This window comes from Saccopteryx leptura, chromosome 4 (assembly GCF_036850995.1).
Source record: "Saccopteryx leptura isolate mSacLep1 chromosome 4, mSacLep1_pri_phased_curated, whole genome shotgun sequence".
NCBI lineage: Eukaryota > Metazoa > Chordata > Mammalia > Chiroptera > Emballonuridae > Saccopteryx > Saccopteryx leptura.
In genome coordinates this window covers 99,353,165-99,376,447 of record NC_089506.1, presented here as the reverse complement: position 1 = coordinate 99,376,447, position 23,283 = coordinate 99,353,165, and the positions used below count along the sequence as shown (strand labels likewise).

At 36.6% G+C, this 23,283-nt stretch overlaps 1 protein-coding gene and 1 non-coding gene across 3 annotated transcripts in view; one reads left to right on the top strand and one right to left on the bottom strand.

Moving 5' to 3' along the window:
- VWA8 (von Willebrand factor A domain containing 8) overlaps positions 1-23,283 on the top strand; it is a 376,366-nt gene that overhangs the window by 76,591 nt on the left and 276,492 nt on the right. For both annotated transcript variants that reach the window (XM_066380832.1, XM_066380831.1), the window contains exons 10-12: positions 6,011-6,142; positions 8,254-8,388; positions 8,477-8,554. In XM_066380832.1, coding sequence (XP_066236929.1) covers positions 6,011-6,142; positions 8,254-8,388; positions 8,477-8,554 — 345 coding nt within the window. The remainder of the gene's footprint in view (positions 1-6,010; positions 6,143-8,253; positions 8,389-8,476; positions 8,555-23,283) is intronic.
- Positions 22,214-22,355, bottom strand: LOC136404743 (small nucleolar RNA SNORA12). The gene has a single exon (XR_010751439.1). It is a non-coding gene; the product is annotated as a small nucleolar RNA SNORA12 (small nucleolar RNA).

Here is a 23,283-nt window from a genome sequence, read left to right as displayed (position 1 = left end):
TGCGCCACTGCCTGGTCAGGCAAGTCTTGGTGATTTAGAAAGACTGCTGCCACTTATCCACTGATAATATAAAATGAACTATAGTCTTTAGTGAGAAACTTGGAAGGATCTTGCATTTAGTATTTTCTTTTCAGTTCAAAAAACATTCATTGAGCTCTCATTATTTGGCCAATGATGTACATTCAGAAATCTGAGATGCAGAAATGAGTATGATGTGATCTCTATTCTTGAGGAACTAATGGTCTTGTTGGAGTGTCACACATGCAAATAAATAACTATTTTAATGTAATGATTTTATACTAGTGTAGCTTAGTGATGAATAACTCTGATCAAAGTAATAAAAATATGAATTAGGTCAGTAAAATGGAGATTGAATGAAATGATTTGACTTTGGGTTATGGGCACACAGCACAATCAACCATTCAAATGCTATAGAGATGTTTACCTGAAACCTACCTACTCTTATTGATCAATGTCACCTTGTTTAATTTTCTAAATAAAATTTTAAAAAAGAGAGATTGAATGGATATGGGAAATATTTCAGAAGTGAGATGTTAGACCTTACTAACTGATAAAGTGTAAGGTGGGTTGGGGAACTGTGAGAGAACGTGCAAAATCTTGACTGTCCATGAGTCCTAGCTTGTCCAGTTGAATAGATAGAGTGGCCATTTGTTAACATGAGAGAGTAAAGGAAATGAGCACATATGGGTGGGAGCTAAATAGTTCAATGCAGTGGAAACTTTTTAATTTGAGGTTCTCAAGTAGGTTTGTGTGGCTGACTCGAAAATATGGATCTGAATCTCGAGCTATTTTGATATTAAAAATAAATATTTAGGAGTATGGTGTTAGTTGAATTCATGGCAATGGATGAAAGAACCCAAGAGGAACATATAATGAGAAGAGATAATACCTGAAGACTGAACCTGGGAAACAGCAACATTTAAAGATTAGGCAGAGGAAGAGCAGTCAGAGATATATAAGTAGAGTAGCAGAGAATATTTTTTTTAATAAATAAATTTTTATTAATTTTAATGGGGTGACATCAATAAATCAGGGTACATATATTCAAAGAAAACATGTCCAGGTTATCTTGTCATTCAATTATGTTGCATACCCATCACCCAAAGTCAGATTGTCCTCTGTCACCTTCTATCTAGTTTTCTTTGTGCCCTTCCCCCTCTCCGTCTCCTTCTTCCCTCCCCCCAACCACCACACTCTTGTCCATGTCTCTTAGTCTCATTTTTATGTCCCACCAATGTATGGAATCATGCAGTTCTTGTTTTTTTCTGATTTACTTATTTCACTTCGTATAATATTATCAAGATCCCACCATTTTGTTGTAAATGATCCGATGTCATCATTTCTTATGGCTGAGTAGTATACCATAGTGTATATGTGCCACACTTCTTTATCCAGTCTTCTATTTTTTTTTTACAGTGATTAAAGCCTTTAAGCAAACTCTTGGCCAATACAGCAAGAATCCATAAAAGAGTAGTGTCCTTAACATGTTCACCAAGTCCAAGTTGGCACCAACACCATTCCAAATCCCTGCAAATGCAACCCAACCCCAGTTCAGTCCATTAGGAGCTGTCACAAAGAGCAGGAGTCCAGGAAAAGTCCGCATGGCACTGGAATTGTTGTCACAATTCTATACTTTGCAGCTCACATCAAGTCCAAATGACCGCTGCTTCTAGCTGGTAATGAGAATATTCTTATGAGCATGTAGAAAGACTGTTTTAAGAGGGAAAGAATAGCCACTTTCAGATGTTTCAGAGATGTCTTGTTGAGTGAAGACTTTTAGATTATTCATTTAAAGAGGTTATTTTTTCCAACCATTTCTTCCATCTAGTCAGTTAGCCAGGTACTCTTGTATTTGATATGTAGGAGTAATCAAAATGGACAAAAGTCTTTACTTTTACTGAACTTATTTTTTAGTGAAGGGTAATGATCAATCAATAAAGTAAGTAAATAAGTATATAGCATGTCAGTTAAGGAACGGATACCCTCACTGAGAGGATGACATTTAAGATATGAGGAACATGGGAGGAAGCACTTGAAGCAGAGGGACTAACCAGTGCAAAAGCCTGGAGGCAGGAGTGCTCCTAGGCTGTCCTATTAATTGCAAAGGACAATATAAGGGCAAAGTGAGTAAAGAGGTGAGGAGGACATGAGGTCAGAGGGTAAAGAAGTTAGGTCACGTAGAGCTTTATAGTTTGAATGAGATGGAATGTCATTAGAAGGAATATCTTGTATAACTGAACATCTTAACAGGCTCACTCTGATTGCTAAGTAGTGAGTAGCATGTGGGGAGTAAGGGTGAAAGTAGGGGAAAAACGGTGGGATGTAATCTACTGGTATATAAGAGAGTGTCGTGGCTTTGACCAGCTTTGAGCTTCGTAGGAAGTGGTTGTTTTGAGGTCATATTTGAAGCTAGAAGCACTATGACCTGCTGAAAGATTGGAAGTAGGATTGAGACATAGAGTGAAGGATGATTTCAAGCTTTTTGGACCGAGCACCTTGAATGGTGAAGTTGGAGATAGAGAATATGGGAGGATGACCAAGACCTGAATGTTGTACATGTTGAACTTAAGGTCCTATTAGCTCTCTAAATGGAAATGTCAAGGGGCAGCTGCAAATACAAATTAAGAAGTTTAGGAAAGCTGTCTGAGTTTCTAGGAGACAGAAAATTGGGAGTTATGATTATATGGGTGGTTTGTAATCTGAAACTGAATGAGATTATTTAAAAGATGAATGTAGGAAGAAAATATAAAAGACTTATTCCTAAAGTATCCTAATGTGTACTGGTCAGGAAGATGGAAGAAGACCTGCAAAAGAGACTGAGAAGGAAAAGACAGTAAAATAGGAGAATTATTTTATTTAATTTGGCAAATGGGTTATTATTGGTAGACTTACCAGGATTAGTGGGAGAGAGGTGGGATTGTAAACCAAAAATCAGTGGGCCAAATAGCAACTTGGAGATGAGAAAGCTGAAACGGATTATATGCTATATATGACGTAAGGTTGATGGTAAGCAGAAACAAAGATGGTGGGTCACTCAGGGATGATGTAGAATTAAGGAATGGCTTTTTATTTCTTGAAATGGGAGAAACAAACAACTGTATAGGGAAAAGGGATGAAATCCGTGGAGAACATGAAAAATGCCTATGGAAATGTGGTCTGGGGAGGCAGGGAAGAACATTTCCAGAGCACTGTTGTACTCTGGTTTGGAATTGTGGAACACATATTTTGTACATAACAACCGGAATGATGTAATTATCATCAATTAAGATGGAGAAAGTAGACTTCTACTGACTTACCATCTAGTCATCATTAAAACAAAAGTTCTTTCTGCCGAGACAGTGGGAAAGAAGTAAGGACTGATGAAAATATAGATGATTTTGAGGATGAAGGAAAAATAATTTCATTTATTTTTTATTTAACAAACCTTTATTGACTGTTGATTGTGTTCATGTATTTGATTTTAGGTCCTGGAAATTTGGAGTGAACCAGATATATTTTGATATTGCCTTCATGGGGTTTATATTCGTGTAAAGTGTGCAGGTGTATGTACCTGTTGAAGACTCTGGTATAGATGGCAGAAGCAGCTAGGTTACCTTCTGAGACAGGGATGAATGGGCCCAGATTGACTCCTAGGAGTGTAGTAATGATCTATTTCAGTTACTAAAGGGCTTTGGGAAAAGAGCCCAGCAAAGACTGGAAGCTACATATTTATTTAGCAGTCAGACCACATGGTATGGAGATTTTCTTTTTTAGTGCCCAAAAGCCTAGAAAAAGGTATGAAGAAAAAGAATAGCTTGGTGGGACAGAATTGAGAATTGCGAAGGTGAATTTGGAAGCTTTCCTTGCAGAACAATACCCATGTGATTTACATTTCCTTTTATTTAATTATACATACTTCACAGTTCAAATAATGTAATCCTCCCAAAAAGTGTAACAAAAACACATTGGCACTATTTGTTTAATTGAAATTTAAGAATTCATAGGAAATAGTCATTAATATAAAATGGTGAGGTAAATAAACTTGGTTTTCTACTTCTTGCTAACATGTAGCCTATAGAATTATATGTCAATTTTATTCTTCAATTACCTTTTTGATTAACAGTCCTTTAAATGTCCTATGCCAGCAATAATAATTCACCTTGCAACTTGAGTTATTTTATTATCTTCGTGTATTCTCATCTACTATTATTATTCTATTGAAATATTTAGCTTGAATTATTTATAAGGACATAACCAGTATAGCAAATGTTTCAAAGGATTAGTGTTCGTTTCTGGAATATAAATGCTCTGACATCAATCCTATATCAAGTTAGATTGATATTATTATAGCTGATAAAAACATACCTTTAAGCACATATATTTATTTTCTTAGACTGTAATGGCTCTACAAAAAAGGGAAAAAAAGAGGAAAAACTCATGGACTCAGACACCAGTGTGGTAATTGTCTTTGCAGAGATGAGGGATGTGGAGGAGGGAATTGTGGAGCTCACTGTGGTGGACAGACTTGATTAGGGAGGTGAGCACGCAGCGCAGTGTACAGATGATGTGTTGTAGAACTGTGCACCTGAAACCTGTATAATTTTGTTAACCAGTCTCACCCCAATGAATTCAATAAAAATGAGAAAAAAAGGACATAATGGCTCTAGGTTCTAAAATCTAATAAATTTAATCACTTTACTAATGCCTTACTCCTTTTCTATAAACCTCCCTCCAAATACAGTGCAACTTTTTTTACACAAACCTGAAGTGTCAATAATTGTTATTTGTCTATAACATGGAAGAAATTCTGACCAAATTATGTGATTACTATGAGAATTTGCATATATAAAATGTGTAAAGTATAAAACTTTGTATAGTAGCACTAATAGATAATTTCTCTTAGGTTTGGGGAAAGGAGTGATTGTCTTAAGCATTGAGACGCCAAACAAGGACTGGGACTGGGCTGTTATGTTTAGAACGTTGAGGTTGAAGATTATTATTATTTTTTTAATTTATTCTCTTGGGTTGTGCCATTCTGTTGAGTAAGTGGTCATCTATTTTTTTTATTGAGATTTAATTTTTCACTATAGTGATAATATTCTATGGTTAGATTGGGGCAGCAATTATTTCTGCCTGTTTAATGCTAAAATGCATTAAGGTTTTCATATTGAGCATGCTGCTATTAGTAGACCATATAATGTCATTAATTTTAAATTAGTATGCTCATTTTTCATATACTTATTTGTGTTTTCTCTGTGTCTTTCTTATATAACTAGGCAGTGTGGGGGGGTGTAACCAAGAGTTCTAACATTGATAATCGGCCCATGTGGAGAAAGAATTAATGGTGTTGGCCTTTTAAACCCAGTCTGACAAATATTGAGAACCTACACTGTAGAAGGCACTGTGGCAGATAGATTGATTGTTGTAATTTATTGCAATCAGTTAAGCTAACCACATACACAAACAGCAGAATGGTGTCCAGGAAGTTCTGGTTTCATAAATTTCAGGCAACATATTAAGAAATCAACTGATGTAGGCCTTTTTTTAAGATTGAATTTTGACATTTCTTTTTTATTTTAAATTTTTATTGATTTTAAGGAGAGAGGAAGGGAGAGAGGGAGGGAGAGACAGAGAGGAACATCAATTTGTTCCACTTACCTTGGCATTTTGGACAATGATCTAATCAACTGAGCTACCCAGCCAGGGCAATATAGACCTTGTTTTACTTTAGCATGTTTTCAAGGGTCTCATCATCCCTTTCTTGGAAACTGGACTTTTTATTATCAAGAAATGTGGACTGCAAACTTCTACCAGGTCAGGACTTCAGTGATGCCTGTCATTTAGTAAATCGTAGGGACTATTTTCATTTCATATTTAGTGATTGGCATAATGAGAATAATACTCATGAAAATGGGAAAAAAATTCTCATTAATTTTTTTACCTCTACTTTTATAATGTTGAGTATCTTAAAATGAAAAGTAAATTACATGGTTTTCTTGTAATTTAACAGCGCTTTGAACTCCAAGATTCCAGAAGCTCTTTACTTCCTAAAGAGATTGTGAGCGTGGATAGGATACCTGACAGCCACATCTCCCAAGCCTCTATGACTGTCCGGGTTGCAGAAAAAGAGGTGACCATTAAGGTAATGAGTCAGAGTTTATAGTTTCTAAGATGTGCCAGGTTCTGCCCCTTTTCATGACCTAAATTGGCTGTATGATCCCTTTACTATTATTCTTATTTGGCTCTGTAGCATCGCATCTGTATATCTGTATCTCTGTTTATCTATGTCATGTATATTTTACACTGGAAAAGTTCAGGAGAAACATAGGGATAGCCTTTTATCAAAAGTTAAAGTTGACCTCTAAGAAAATGAAATTAAGTGTTGATTAATCAAAACATTTGAGTCCTTGGTAAGAAATAGTTTGTTTTCAAACATATTTTAATAACTAAGGAACACTCTTTTTAAAATAAAATCTTTATTAACTACATGAGACCATGGAAAGAGGAGCTGTTCTAATTGAACAGTTTTTAGAGAAGGGGAATGACATCTGGCCGTAGAGCACCATCTGCTTGCTCTACCTTCCTTCAAACCCTTTCTTTGAGGGCCCTAAGAACCGTAAGAGGCAATGGTAAAATAGGAGACACAGCTTGAAAAATCCTGACTTAAATCGATTGTATATGAATGTAGGAAAGAAAAGGCTTGCCTTCTTACATTTTGACAAACCAAAGTTTGTAGCTTTATGGTGTATTTTAAGGTGATATCATTAATACTTATTCACATTACTGTTTTATTCATTCATTAAACATGGTTACTATGAGCCAGGCTCTGTATTAAGCTTTACTAGTACTACTGTATACTAGTCACTATATTTGTCTCTTTGCATACATTATGCCATTAAATTTCCCAATAACCCTGGAGGTAAGTTTTCTTTTCTCCCTTTTATAGATTGAAAACAGATGTAAAGAGGGTAATCAGTTCACCCGTGGTCAGCAGCTAGGAAATGTCATAGCTGGGACTTCTAGACAGGAGTATTTTCCACTGCACCTGTCTGTCTCCTTCAGATGAATGACCTCACCAAGCTGAGGGTGGAGGACAGAGGCGGATACTAAGGACTGCACTGGAATGACTATGGGGATTAGGAAAGGAAGTGGTACAACGGTCAAAGTTTCAGAGGGGAGGTGTGACTGGAGCTAAGTGTTAAAGTCTGACGTAAGAGTTATCCAGTGGCTCAGGAGTGGAAGATGATAGGACATTTCAGGAAGTTTAAACAGTACAGCCAGAGGCATGAGGTATGGGCAAGGTTTCCTTGTCCTTCCTTTTAGTGATGCCTTTTAACTTGATTGCCTCCCGTCCCTTCCAGTTAGCCTTCTCTGTTACCACCAGGATGATGATCTTTTTAAAATGCAAATCTGATCTAGCCTCTTCCAAACTTAAAATTCTTGAGGATTCATGTTGTGTAGACCATGATTAAATCCAGAGCCCTCAGCTGAGCCTGGGAATCTTCTGCTAAGGGTCCCCAGGAGACTAAGAAGGAGGAGATAGGAAATCAAAGGAGAAGGTATGAGGACTAGGAGGAGAGATTTTAAGAACAGATGCTTCTGAGTGGTTAACTAAAATAAGAGTAGGGAAGGATTTGTGGATATAGATTTTAAAAGTCAGCAGGTCATTGGTGACTATGGAGAGTCCCGATGGACTGATTTTAAATTCTGTACTTATTTTGCCTGACCCGTGGTGGCGCAGTGGGATAAAGCGTCAACCTGGAACACTGAGGTTGCCAGTTCGAAACCCTGGGCTTGCCTGGTCAAGGCACATATGGGAGTTGATGTTCCCTGCTCCTCCCCCTTCTCTCTCTCTCTCTCTCTCTCTCTCCTCTTTGAAAATTGAATAAAGTCTTAAAAAAATAAAATAAAAAATAAATTCTGTACTTATAACTGAAATTTGGACAAAAACCTTCATTTTCAAGTAGTGACATTGTTATAAGTTATAAATAGTGTGAAAATGACGTGATTGTATGGAAATGTCTGCCAGCATGGGGCTTTCTTTTTAGAGGGATGTTTGATTTGGAGGTTTGTTGATTATCATCAAATCTGTGATTGTGAAAATAGTTGCTGCTTTATTGAAATATCAAAAACAGTGTAGAACTGAACTGAGCAAGAAATTAGTAGGGACTTTAAATGGCAGTTATGTGCTTTCATTTATTAATATTTTAAGAAAAACATATGCATTTTACATTTACTTCTCTTTAATCACAGGTGCCAGCTGGGAGCAGGCCATTCAGTCAACCTTCTGTGTCAGAACGTTTTATACAGACCCTAAGCCACAAACAACTACTGGCTGAAATGATGCTGTCTCACATGGTTAAGGACATATGTTTAATTGGAGGAAAAGTAAGAATGGCAGCCTCATAGCACACTTCTGTTTCCTGTGTTTTGTTTGTTTGACTTATCTCTTAAATGATTGTGTTTTCATTTGTAGGGTTGTGGAAAAACAGTCATTGCTAAGAACTTTGCAGATATCTTGGGATACGACATAGAACCTATCATGCTCTATCAGGTACAATGTTCTTTTTAGCATTCGGACTATAAACATAAACATTTGGACCATTAGTAGAATTCATAGATATTTTTTCCTTAACTTATGACCTGTTAATTTTAATATAGATACATAACTGAAGTAGCACTCTAATTGCAGTGCAGTTATCATTATTTGGAACTCTGGAAGTACATTTTAGGACATCTGATGTGCACAGCGTGCCAGGGTCTGTTTTACAAGGGGGGTTAATTTTCTGTGCATGTACACACACACACCGAGTAAATTTAATTGTAATTTGGAAATCTAAACAGGGAGTTTTAATAGCAGTGGGAGATAATTAAGTATCACCAAATAGATTATTTTTTATTGTGGTAAAATAAACATAACATAAAATGTGTCACTTTAACATGTACAATTCATTTGCACTAAGTACATTCACAATGTTGTATAACTATCACCACCATGTATGTCCAGAAATTTTTTGTCATTACAAATAGAAATTCTGTATCCATTAAAAAATAACTTTCAATTCCTCTCTTCCCTCAGATTCTAGAAACTTCTATATAGTTTTCAGTATCTGAATTTGCTTATTCTAGGTACCTCATATAAGTAGAATCATATACTCTTTATTTTTCTGTCTCTAGCTTATTTTACTTAGCATGTTGTGTTCAGTATTTAGCCATGTTATAGCATATATCAGAATTTCATTCATTTTTAAGGCTGAATAATACTCTGTTGTATGTAGATACCACTTTTTGTTTGTCCATTCATATAGTGATGAATTTTGACTATTATAAATAATTCTCCTATCAACCTTGGTATACAAGTATCTGTTTGAGTCTCTAAGTATATACCTGGAACTGGTATTGCTGAATCATATTGTAATTCTATGTTTAACCTGGTTAGGAGTCCACAATAGCTGTACCATTTTACATGCCCACCAGCAGTGCACAAAGGTCCCAATTCCTTCATATCCTTATCAATTCTTACTTTCTACTTTAAAACATTTTTTTTATAATAGCCATCCTAATGGGTGCGAAGTGGTAACTCATTGTGGTTTTCATTTGCATTTCCCTAATTACTGGTGATATTGAGTATCTCTTCATGTGCTTATTGGTCATTTGTTTATCTTACTTGGAGAAATGTCTATTGCCTATATTTTAATTGGGTTGTTCTTTTGTTGCTGAGTTGTAGGAGGTTTTTTGTGTGTGACAGAGAGAAGGACAGATAGGGATATAGAGACAGGAAGGGAGGGAGATGAGAAGCATTAATTCTTTGTTGCAGCTCCTTAGTTGCTCATTGATTGTTTTCTCATATGTGCCTTGACCGGGGATGGGGGGGGGGCGCTCCACCAGAGCAAGTGACCCCTTGCTCAAGCTAGCAACCTTGGGCTTCAAGCCAGTAACCTTTAGGCTCAACCAACGGCCATGGGTCATGTCTATGATCCCACACTCAAGCCAGCGAACCCGCGCTAAAGCTGGTGAGCCCGTGCTCAAGCTGAATGAGCCTGTGCTCAAGCCTCTTCATCAGAGGTCAGAAGACCCCGGTGACCCTGGGGTTTTGAACCTGCATTCCCTGCATCCCAGTTCGACGCTGTATCCATTGTGCCTGATCAGGTGAGTTGTAGGAGTATTTTTTTTTTTTTCATTTTTCTGAAGCTGGAACCAGGGAGAGACAGTCAGACAGGCTCCCGCATGCGCCCGACCGGGATCCACCCGGCACGCCCACCATGAGGCGATGCTCTGCCCACCAGGGGGCGATGCTCTGCCCATCCTGGGCGTCGCCATGTTGCGACCAGAGCCACTCTAGTGCCTGAGGCAGAGGCCACAGAGCCATCCCCAGCGCCTGGGCCATCTTTGCTCCAATGGAGCCTTGGCTGCGGGAGGGGAAGAGAGAGACAGAGAGGAAAGCGCGGTGGAGGGGTGGAGAAGCAAATGGGCGCTTCTCCTGTGTGCCCTGGCCGGGAATCGAACCCGGGTCCTCCGCACGCTAGGCCAACGCTCTACCGCTGAGCCAACCGGCCAGGGCAGTTGTAGGAGTATTTTTATGTATTCTGGCATTAACCCATTCTCAGATATATGATTTGCAAATATTTTTTCCCACTCTGTGTGTTATCTTCTCTTTTCATGGCATCCTTTGATGCACAAAGGTTTTAATTTTGATAAAATCTAATTTATCTTTTTGTTGCCTATGGTTTTGGTGTTATATTCAATAAATCATTGCCAAGTCCAATGTTATTAATTTCCCCCTGTTTTCTTCTAATAGTTTTACAGTTTTAGGTCTTGCATTTAGACCTCTGATGCTGTTAAGTTAATTTTTGTATATGGTATAAAGTTAGGGTGCAGCTTCAGACTTTTGCATGTGGATACCCAGTTTTCCCAGTACCATTTGCTGAAAAGACTATCTTTTCCTCATAGGATGGTCTTGGCATCCTTTTAAAAAATCAGTTGACCTTACATGGAAGGGTTTATTTCTGGGTTCTCTATTCTATTCTATTGGTTGTACATATCAGTATTACACTGCTTTGATTACTATAGCTTTGTAGTAAGTTTTGAAATCAGGAAGTGTGAGACCTTCAGCTCTGTTTTCTTTTCCAGCATTGATTTGCTCTTCAGGGTCCCTTGAGATTTTATATGAACCTTAGGATATGTTTTTCTACTTATGAAAAAAATACTGTTGATATTTGATAGAGATTAAATTAAATCTATAGATGCTGTGGGTAGGAGGTATTGTCATTTTAATATTAAGTGTTCCAGTCTGTGAGCATGGATGTCTTTCTATTTATTTATGTCTTCTTTAATTTTTTTCAGCAATGTTTTATATTTTCAGTATATAAGCATCTCTTTGGTTAAATTTATTCCTAAGTGTTTTTGAGTAGATTATTTTGGTGCCTATATATGTTGTATATAGTATTATAAAAAAGAAAACTCACAGCTTGTGTTTTTACAGAGTGAAAATTTTTGTCATGTATTATTTTTCTGTAATGATATCTCCTAAGACACTTTTATTCTGCTAATTATATTGGTTCTGCATGTTAGTCTTTGAGTAGTTATGAATTCTTTTTACTTTTAGAAGAATTTCTCTTTTCATTCTTTGAACAGTTTGGAAGGTGGATATGATACTGTTTACCTCCATTTAGGATGCAGTTTTTGGTTTACTTTATTCGTTTGTTAAACATTTTTATTTTTACTGACACAAAATATATTTATATTAAAAATGCTCTTATTTTTGAAAAATGACATTTAAACCAGCAACTTGTAGTGACCTAAAATCATAGAAAATTTTGTTAACAGCTCATATTTCATATGATTCTGTTGAGAAGAGTTTTTTGTGTTGCTCTAGGTACTTTGTTCCTACTGGTTGATTGAATTGGTGAGAATTTAGGAGGAATTGTAATCACATGGTACTGATAACTTTTGAACTATAGCAAAAGAATGTATTGTAAAAGATATGTGAGAATTCTCCCTAAAATTGATTTTTGTCTTCTGTATAGTTTTACCTCATTTAGAGCGCACATTATTTAGGATTTTGAGTTGCATTGAAAATACTTTTGGAAACAAAAGAGAAAGTACATCCTACCTTTGTACAAAATTATGGTGGCTTATATACCCCTACAGTTTTGTACAGTTTTCATTTCCATATTTCAAGAAAGACAAGTAAAGATAAAAAAAAAAGGAGGTAGAAATAATTAGATAATTAACTGTTTGGAAGACTTAAAAGGTTTAAATATTTACTAAGCAGTCCTCTATGATCTTAAAGATGAAATCTCTGAAAAAGCATATTATCCAAGATTATGAAATCATGAAGAATATAAATTAAGGTGATGATAGTTAAACCAGTATTGATACCCTGAGTCTTGAGAGGTAAACATGTAGGGAAAAGAAAATAAATTTCTACACTGTACAGCAGGTGGCAAGTCTTGGAATTCACTGAAAATATTTTTTGAAATTCATTTTTATATATTGATTCTAGGTTTGTTGGATTTTTTAAAGGAAAATAAGGAAATTGGAAGAGGGTAATGTCTTTAATTTAGTCTACAAAAGATACCATGAAGAATACCCTGTCCTCATACAGACTCAGCCCTCTTGGTATCTTCAGAGTTCAGAAGACAGATGGTTAGCTCAGTGTGCTGACTCATTTGTCCTTCTCTCACACAGCTGTTAGAAGTAAACTGAGGATAGCATCCTGTCATCTCATCAACATGTTAACTCTCAACTTTCTACTTTCCAATGAAAATACCCTTCTACCAAATAATGGGGAGGGAGAAACTCAAATCATTAATAATAACAGAACAGGTTAAATTCTATTATAAATATGTTATATTACATTTATACATCAAGGATAAATATAAGCATAATTAACTTCCCCTTGTGTTACTGCTTTGAAATCATATGGAAAATACCTTTGGAGGATAATATTTATTTTGTCTTTAACTCCATTCCAATTTGGTATTAGTATGTTTTTTTATTAAGTGAGAGGTGGGGAGGTAGAGACAGACTCCCACATGCACCCCAACCAGATCCACCTGGCAGTCTCCCTACCCGGCATTGCTTTGCCCATCTGAGGCTGCTGCTCCGTTGCTTGGCAACTGATCTATTTTAGTGCCTGAGGTGAGGCCGTGGAGCCATCCTCAGCACTTAGGGCCAACTTGCTCAAACCATTTGAGCCATGGCTGCAAGAGGGGCAGGGGGGTTGGAGAAGCAGATGGTCACCTCTCCTGTGTGTCCTGACCAGGAATTTAACCTAGGACTTCCACAGGCCAGGCCAATACTCTACTGCTGGGCCAACTGGCCAGGGCTAGTATTTTCGAAAATTATATACATGGCTTCACTGGTGCTGGTGTAGTGGATAGAGCTTCGACCTGCAATGCTGAGATCCCAGGTTCAAAACCCTGAGGTCCCCGGCTTGAATGCGGGCTCATCCAGCTTGAGCTCAGGCTTGCCAGCTTGAGCAAGGGGTCACTGACTCAACTTATGCCCCTCACCCCCAGTCAAGGCACAATTATGAGTTGATGCTTCTCATCTCTCTACCTTCCTGTCTCTCCCTCTCTTGCAAAAAATAAAAATAAAAATAAATAAATAAAAATGATATACATGACTTGAAAATAAAAATAAGAATTCTCATTCTAGTGAAAACTGGAAATTATGTCTCATCTTTTCCCAGACAGTCCTATTTCTGTGTCAGATTTATGTAGTCAGTTTACAGTAATTTTTTTTTTTTACAGGGGGGGGGATAGATAGGGACAGACAGACAGAAACGGAGAGAGTTGAGAAGCATCAGTCATTAGTTTTTCATTGCGCATTGCAACACCTTAGTTGTTCATTGATTGCTTTCTCATATGTGCCTTGACCGCGGGCCTTCAGTAGACTGAGTAACCCCTTGCTGTAGCCAGCGACCTTGGGTTCAAGCTGGTGGGCTTTTGTTCAAACCAGATGAGCCCACACTCAAGCTGGTGACCTCGGGGTCTCAGGTCTCGAACCTGGGTCCTCTGCATCCCAGTCTGACGCTCTATCCACTGCGCCACTGCCTGGTCAGGCAGTCTACAGTAATTTTTATATTGTAGTGATTAACTATCCTAAGATCATATGCTTGAGCTGTGAAAATTATGGTCACCTCTCTCTGCTATTTTTTAAAAGAAGAACCCAGCAAAAGAGTATGTATATATCCATCAATTCAGGCATCTCAGCTCCACTGGAAAACTACCCAGAATCTCCTGCCCTTAAGAGTGTTTTTTTATATGTGAAAGAATTAGTGCAAGAGGCTGACAACATATTTTCTTATATATTTTTGGAGAATGACAATGAGCTCACAAAAATATTATTTTGATTTTTTTCTTTTGACTTTCCTGATCAGTTTTTAATTAATAGATAACCAAAGGTCGGAAGATGCTACCGTTAAAGTTGATGGCACACCATTCTATTTCCAATACAGTGCTAAACACTGTATTTGCAGATTCTGAAATTGTTAATCATTGGTTTTCATGATATATATCAGTGGTCCCCAACCCCCGGACCACGGACCGGTATCGGTCTGTGGGCCGTTTGGTACCGGTCCACAGAGAAAGAATAAATAACTTACATTATTTCCGATTTCTTTATATTTAAGTCTGAATGATGTTTTATTTTTAAAAAATGACCAGATTCCCTCTGTTATATCCATCTAAGACTCACTCTTGACGCTTGTCTCGGTCACGTGATACATTTATCCATCCCACCCTAAAGGCCAGTCTGTGAAAATATTTTCTGACATTAAATCAGTCCGTGGCTCACAAAAGGTTGAGGACCACTGATATATATCATATAAAGCTCCTGAAATCAAATAGACTCTTTTTCCTCAGACTTTTATATTTATTATTAGAGCTCTCTCTGGGACAGAGGAAATAATTTAATGTAATTAAAGAACGGATTTGGGTTTTATAATAATGTAGTCTATATTAATGAAAAATTTCTAGAAGTTTGACTTGACATAAAGAATTTATTGGGCATAAGTAAGCCAACATCTGTTTTCTTAGAAGATCTGAAGAGAAAGAAAAACAGAATCTTAACACAAATTTGTGGCAGTACATAAAATAAGTTTTATAATAGGTTATAAAAATCTTAAATCATTTAGCTTGTGTGTTAGTTCAGATTCTTTTAACTGGTTATTATTTTAGTGTTGAAGCCAGTGATTTCATAGTATTGAAGAAATACAAGTTATCCTTTTCCCTCACAACCAGATAAAGGCATATTTCCAGATTTCTTTTCACACCATAAACAGCACCAGATCTAAGATTTTTTTCTTCTGTTTACATACTGGTTGGATTAAAAGCCAAGTCAACTCCAATCATACTTTAAGATGATATAAATTTAAGAGACTTTTAGTGAAAATAGTCACTGCCTGAAACATGTTGAAGTTTTAAGATAATTTTGACTCCTTGGCTAAGTTTTTCTTCTTGTAGCTAAAAGCAGACCAAATCTTTTTCTTCCTCTTCTATCTAATCTACAATCCCTACTTCTTCAAATTTTTCCAAATAAAGTAGAAATACCTTTACTTCTTTTATTCTCTTTTGTTTGTTTTCATTGCTCTGTCTTGGATTTATTTACTTCTTATTTTTGCCTTGACTTTTTTATATGTTTCTCTCATCGAGATTTCGGGATATCTGTATTCATTTAAGTGGTTTATATTCCACTCTGGAGGCCGACTTTCTACATGATTCTGTAGCTCTTCCTGTTTTTTCATTTATTACTTTGCTATAATCTTTCCTCTTTTCTGTCTTTTGAGAATTGTTTTATTTTCCTACATAGAATAACCTTCATAAAGCTGTTTAAGATTGGACTTACCTCCACTCCTTCAAATTTTTTAATAAAATTTCTTTTTAAAGAGTAGTGTATATCATCATCACATACGAATTTTCAAATGGTTGACTCGAGTAATCCTTTTCAAGTCCCAGGCACTCCGAAGCTCCTATCCTATCTTTTAAAATTTCTCATTGATAATGATGTTGCTTTGTCTCCTGCCTTCTTTCTGTAGAATATATTTGAAATTTTATTTTAGTCCATCAAAGTATAAAATTTAGTATAGTGTAAAATTTTAAAAAGTTAGCAGAGTATAATTTCCCTTCTAATTTGAAGAGACACTTTTATTTAATATGATTTCATGTTTCTTGCTTATAATATTAGAGGCATGCTATAAGAGGACTAATAACTTTATCATGTTCTTTGCCATAATTTAATAGATAAATTATAATACATTATGGTGTTACTCATAATTGTCAAATTATAAATTTTACTCGTGTATGAAATAATCATCTCAGTAAGTTTCATCAGGGTTTTAATACAGGTAGCAATTGCACACATAGGAATTTTACAAATTAAATTGTAAAGGTAGAAAGTATAACCTTTACTCCATTAAGCTGCTTCACAAATATATTTTACTGAAAACAATATTGTATGGATAACTCTGTAATGCAGTACCATTACTGGAAAAGGTTATTCAAGTTTATGCCCAACTAATTGTAAGTCATCATTATAATTTTTGCTTAAGAATACTAACATTTTACATTTCTAAATTTTAAAAATAAATAATGAAATAAATGCAGCATATATAATGAAAGCTTTTTTAGGCAGCTAGTATAATTCATCCTTACCACATTTTAAAAATCTTGACATTGTACTTGTGCTTTGTTTTTATGTAAAAATGCTACAGCTTTCTTATTTGTAGTTTTCCAGCTTCAAAATAGAAGTGAAAGTCAGTGCATAATGCCTCTCTTGTTACTCGAATTGATACTTCAGGTAATAGACAGGAAAGCCAGTTGTTTCATGTAGAAGTCATATAAAGAAGCGGTTATATAGATTGCAACTAATTTCTTAAATAAAAAGTTATTCAGTATCTTGTCACTTTTACCAAAAAAAAAAAAAAAATCCAATTATTTTGTATAATTTAAATAGGTTGAAATTGGAGATGTGGTGATTATGATGGGAAGTTTTTGTGAAAATTTAAAAAAAATCTGTGACAGTTACTGAGAACTGATAAATACACTTTCCTTTTGGAGACTTAATTAGGATATATTTGGAAAACAACTCATTTCTATGCCCAAATAATTTGAATAGAGCATTTATACACATTCAGTTACGTTCTTCCCATTCATTTTACTGACAATTAAGCTTTTTGGATAAGAACTAAAGGAATGGGTGATATTACTTTATAACACCCATATATAAACAATCATATATAAAGGTTGACAGGCTTTTTTTTTTAAAGCCAGATAGTAAATATTTTAGGCTTTATGAACTAGGCCATCTCTGTTGAAACTACTCAACTCTGCCGTTATGGTGGAAAAGCAGTTATAGGCAATCCATAGTGAGGCAATGTGACTTGTGTCCTTACCTTATCACATTTTTGGTGGTTTTTAAAGTAAAGTTTATGTTTATAATTCACTTATAGTAAATTTTAGTTCATTTTGCCAAACACATTTAGTTGTGTAACCACCACCACTGAGATACTAAACATTGCCATGAACTAAGAAAATTGCCTTGTGTCCCTTTTAGTCACCCCCCTCTTCCCAGACCCTGGCAAACATGATGTGTTTTCTATCTCTATTAGCTTTGCCTTTTCTAAAATGGCATTTATATGGAATTAAACAGTTTGTGCCTCTTGGGTCTGGTTTCTTTCACTTACATAATGCATTTGAGATTCATCACATTGTTGCATGCATCAGTAGTTTGTTCTTTTCAATTGTTGGGTACCTCAACGCATTTTTATCAGTGTTTCTGTCAGGAGCTCTCTATGATCCCACCATTGTAGCTTTATTTCCGATGCTCAGCCCATCTCACCTAGGTTATCAACACTAGCTTCCTAAGCTTTTCTCCTGTTTCCAGCCTGGGTTTTGCCCAATCTGTTCTTCCAACACTGAATTTTGTTCTTTCTAATTTTCCATCTGCTTATTATTACTATTCAATTTATTAAAAAAAAAAAAATGTTCACCTGTTTCTTTCATCCCCATCCCCCACCTCTGGTAACCATCTATTCTGTATCTATAAGCTTGGTTTATTTATTTATTATTTATTTATTTAATTAGATTCCACACAGAAGACATAATGCAGTAGTTGTTTTTCTCTGTCTGATTTATCTTACTTAGCCTAATGCCCCTGAGTTCTATGAATGGTGTTACAAATGGCAATATTTTATTTTTTCTTATATCTGTATAATATTCTCTTCTATAGACGTAAAATATTATATAGTCGAATAGTACATACTACAGTATAATGTCTATATATAGAACAGAATATTATTCAGATACATATATATTACATCTTCTTTGTCTAGTCATCCATTGATGGACACTTAGTCTGTCTTCTTTTTTTTCTTTTCCAGGTGAGAGGAGGGGAGATACCTAGAGTCCCACAAGTCCCCTGACCAGAATCCACTTAGCAATCCCCATCTGAGGCCAATGCTCTGCCCATCTGGGGCCATGCTCGCAATGGTGCTATTTTTAGTACTTGAAGTGGAGGTTCCACATAGCCCATCTTCAGCACCTGGGCCAATGCACTTGAACCAATTGAGCCATAACTGCAGAAGGGGAATAAAGGGAGAGAGAAGGACAGAGAAGGGGAAGATGTGGAGAAGCAGATGGTTGCTTCTCCTGTGTGCCCTGACCAGGAATCAAACCTGGGACATCCACACATCATGCCGATGCTCTACCACTGAGCCAACCGGCCAGGGCCATAGCTGTTTTCATATCTTGGCTTTTGTAAATAATGCAATGAGCATGAGAATGTATATAACTTTTCAAGTTAAGAGTTTGGGGTTTTTTTTCTGATAAATACACAGAAATTGGATTAATGGATCATATAGTAGTTCCATTTTTAATTTTTTGAGAAAACTTTATACTGTTTTCCATAGTGGCTACAACAGTTTACATTCTCACCAACAGTGCAAAAGGATTCTCTTTTCTCTATATTCTCATCAATTCTTATTTCTAGTCTTTTTGATAACAGCCATTCTAACATGTGTCGGGCAATATCACATGTGATTTTGACTTGCGTTTTTCTGAAGATTAATAATGATGTAGAGCATCTTTTCATGTACTTGTTAGCCATCTGTATGTCTTCTTTGGGAAAATGTCTATTCAGATACTATTTTTTAATCATATTGCTTGTTAATTTTGAGTTGTGTAAGTTTTTACATATTTTGGGTATTAGCTCTTTCTCGTATATATGATTTGCAAATATTTTCCCATTTAGGAGATTGCATTTTCATTTTTTTTTTTCCTATTTTTAGCAAAAGAAAGAGAGAGAGAGACAGAAAGACAGGAAAGGAGGGAGATGAGAAGCATAAACTCATAGTGTGGCACCTTAGTTGTTCATTGATTACTTCTCATATGTGCCTTGATGGGGGGTGGGGTATTGGGAGGCACAGCTGAGCTAGTGACCCCTTGCTCAAGCCAGCAACCTTGGGTTCAAGCCAGTGACCTTGGGTTTCAACCAAGCACCTTTGAGCTTAAACCAGCAACCTTAGTCTCAAGCCATCAACCATAGGGTCATGTCTAGGATCTCGCTCAAGCTGACAACCCCATGCTCAAGCTGGTGAGCTCAAACTCAAGCCAGATGAGTCTGCGCTCAAGCTGGTGACCTCAGGATTTCAAACCTGGGTACTTAGCATCCCAGGCTGATGCTCTATACACTGTGCCACTGCCTGGTCAGGCGCCTTTTCATTCTCTTGATGGTTTCCTTTGCTATGCAGAAGCTTTTTAGTATGATGTCTTCCTACTTATTTATTTTTGCTTTTGTTGCCTTTATTCTTGGTGTCAGATTCAAAACCCATCAATAAGACCTATGTCAAAGAGTTTATTTACCAGCTTTGTTTTCTTCTAGGATTTTTATTGTTTCAGGTCTTGATGATTAAGGCTTTGATCCAGTGGTTCTCAAACTTTTTTTTTTTTTTGTATTTTTCTGAAGCTGGAAACGGGGAGAGACAGTCAGACAGACTCCTGCATGCGCCCGACCGGGATCCACCTGGCACGCCCACCAGGGGGCGATGCTCTGCCCCTCCGGGGCGTCGCTCTGTCTCAACCAGAGCCACTGTAGCTCCTGGGGCAGAGGCCAAGGAGCCATTCCCAGCGCCCGGGCCATCTTTGCTCCAGTGGAGCATCGGCTGCGGGAGGGGAAGAGAGAGACAGAGCGGAAGGAAAGGGGGAGGGGTGGAGAAGCAGATGGGCGCTTCTCCTGTGTGCCCTGGCTGAGAATCGAACCCGGGACTTCTGCACGCCAGGCCAACGCTCTACCACTGAGCCAACCGGCCAGGTCCTCAAACTTTTGAAGTCAGAGCACATTTAAAAATCCTAAAAATAATTGTAGGCGCATTACATACAAATTTTTTAGAAATATGTTATAATAATTAAGTCAAATATTAAAGAAAAAAATATAAAGTCCAAGCATGCTTTTATGATAATTAAATGAAATAAATATGACAAAATTATATTTATTCTGACATTATAAGACATTTTTATGTTACATTTTTTGAGTTATGCTTTTTAGAATTTGTAAAAAGAGGGGTTAAAAAATAAAAAAAAAACCTCAAAAGTTATCTTTTTATATATACAGATACATTCTTAGTAAGATTTAGTAAATTCAGCAGGTCCCACTAATGTGTTAAGTTTTTTCATTCTTGTGTTTATGAGAAACATGAGTCTGATGTGTCCTAGTGATTTCTTTAATGTTTGGGCATATATTTGAAAGGCAAACTCTCATTTCCTTGTCAATACATTGAAGAATGCTCTATCCACTGCACCACTGCCTGGTCAGGTGTTACTGGTATTTATTTTTAATTTTAATTTTAATTATTGTGTTTACGTATATTCTAGTGTCCCCCCAAATGCATCCTTTCTCCCCTGTGTTCCCCACAACATCCCAGTTTCCCTCCTCCCCTCAACACCCTCTCCCTTGCCCTCCAGGATTAGCTTTTCTGCTCTCTATAACGTTGTGTTATGTGTGTATAATTTCACCAATCCCTTTTCTTCTCTGATCCCTTCCTATCATCTCCTTTCCCTCTGTCCACTTCTCCTCTGGACCCATTGATCCCACCTCTGTCTCTATTCCGTTCCTCAGTTTTAATTGTTCATTGGATTCCTCAAATGAGTGAGGTTATATGATATTTTTCTTTCTCTGCCTGGCTAATTTCACTTAACATAATAGTTTCCAGGTCCATCCATGTTGTTGCAAAAGGTAAGATTTCCTTCTTTTTTATGGCCCCATAGAATTCCATTTTATATAGGTACCACTGCTTTTTAAACCACTCATCCACTGATGGACACTTAGATTGTTTCCATATCTTGGCTATTGTAAATAATGCTGCCATAAACATGAGAGTGCATTTCTCCTTTTGAATCATTGATGTGGTGTTCTTGGGATATATTCCTAAAAGTGGAATGGCTGGGTCAAAAGGCAGTTCCATTTTTAATTTTTTGAGGAATCTCCATAATGTTTGCCACAGTGACTTCACCAGTCTGCATTCCCACCAGCAATTCAGGAGGGTTCCCTTTTCTCCACATCCTCACCAGCACTTGTTATGTGTTGTTTTGTTGATGAGCACCATTCTGACTGGTGTAAGATGATACCTCATTGTGGTTTTAATTTGCATTTCTTTAATGATTAGTGATGTTCGGCATTTTTTCATCTGCCTATTGGCCATCTGTTTGTCCTCTTTGAAGAAGTGTCTATTCATTTCTTTTGCCCATTTTCTGATTGGATTGTTTATCTTCCTGTCGTTGAGTTTCACAAGTTCTTTATAAATTTTGGTTATTAACCCCTTATCAGATATATTGGCGAATATATTCTCCCATTGTATGGTTTCTCTTTTTATTTTGCTCATATTGTCTTTAGCTGTGCAAAAGCTTTTTAGTTTGATATAGTCCCATTTGTTTATCCTGTCCTTTATTTCCCTTGCCGGTGAAGATAAATCAGCAAATATTAATATATTGCTGCAAGTGATGTCGGAGATCTTATTGCCTATGTTTTTTTCGAGAATGCTTATGGTTTCATGGCTTACATTTAAGTCTTTTATCCATTTTGAGTTTATTTTTGTGAATGGTGTAAATTGGTGGTCTAGTTTCTTTTTTTTTTTTTACCCCTCAGCAGAGATTTTCCTCAGGCCAGACAGGCCTGTGTCTGTCTATAAGCACTTAAACTTATGACATAGCCTGCCACCTGTGGGAGCCAACCTCTGATGCGGGAAAGGCTAGAACTCTTTGTTGTCCAGCTTTTGCCAGCTCCTATGTAATATATGTGGCAGAGTCAGGCCCATTTGAAAACTTAACAAATGTGCCAGAAAGAAACCCACCACAACTAGTTTCATTTTTTTGCAGGTAGCTGTCCAACCTCATTTGTTAAAGAGACCGTCTTTACTCCATTGTATGCTCTTACCTCCTTTGTCAAATATCAATTGTCCATAAAGGTGTGGGTTTATTTCTGGGTTCTCTGTTCTGTTCCATTGATCTATATGTCTGTTCTTATGCCAGTACCAAGCTGTTTTGAGTACAATGGCCTTGTGGTATAACTTAATTCAGGAAGTGTGATACCACCCACTTTATTCTTTTTCTTCAAGCTTGCTAAGGCTATTCATGTTCTTTTTTGGTTCCATATGAATTTTTGGGATATGTGTTCTATATCTTTGAAGTATGTCATTGGTATTTTAATTGGTATTGCATTGAATTTATAAATTTTTTTGGGTAATATAGACATTTTAATGATGTTTATTCTTCCTAACCATGAACACGGTATATGCTTCCACTTGTTTGTATCTTCCTTGATTTCTTTTATCAATGTTTTATAATTTTCTGAGTACAAGTCTTTAACCTCCTTGGTTAAATTTACTCCTAGGTACTTTATTTTTTTTGGTGTAATAATGAAGGGGATTGTTAATTTCTCTTTCAGACAGTTAATTGTTGGTGTATAAAAATGCCTCTGATTTCTGAGTATTAATTTTATATCCTGCCACCTTGCTGAATTCATTTATCAGGTCCAGTAGTTTTTTGATTGTGACTTTAGGGTTTTCTATATACAGTATCATATCATCTGCAAATCATGATACTTTCACTTCTTCTTTTCCAATTTGGATGCCTTTTATTTCTTCTTCTTGTCTGATTGCTGTGGCTAGTACTTCCAGAACTATGTTGAATAAGAGTGGTAAAAGGGGGCACCCCTGCCTTGTTCCTGATCTTAAGGGGATTGCTTTTAATTTTTGCCCATTGAGTATGATGTTGGCTGTGGGTCTGT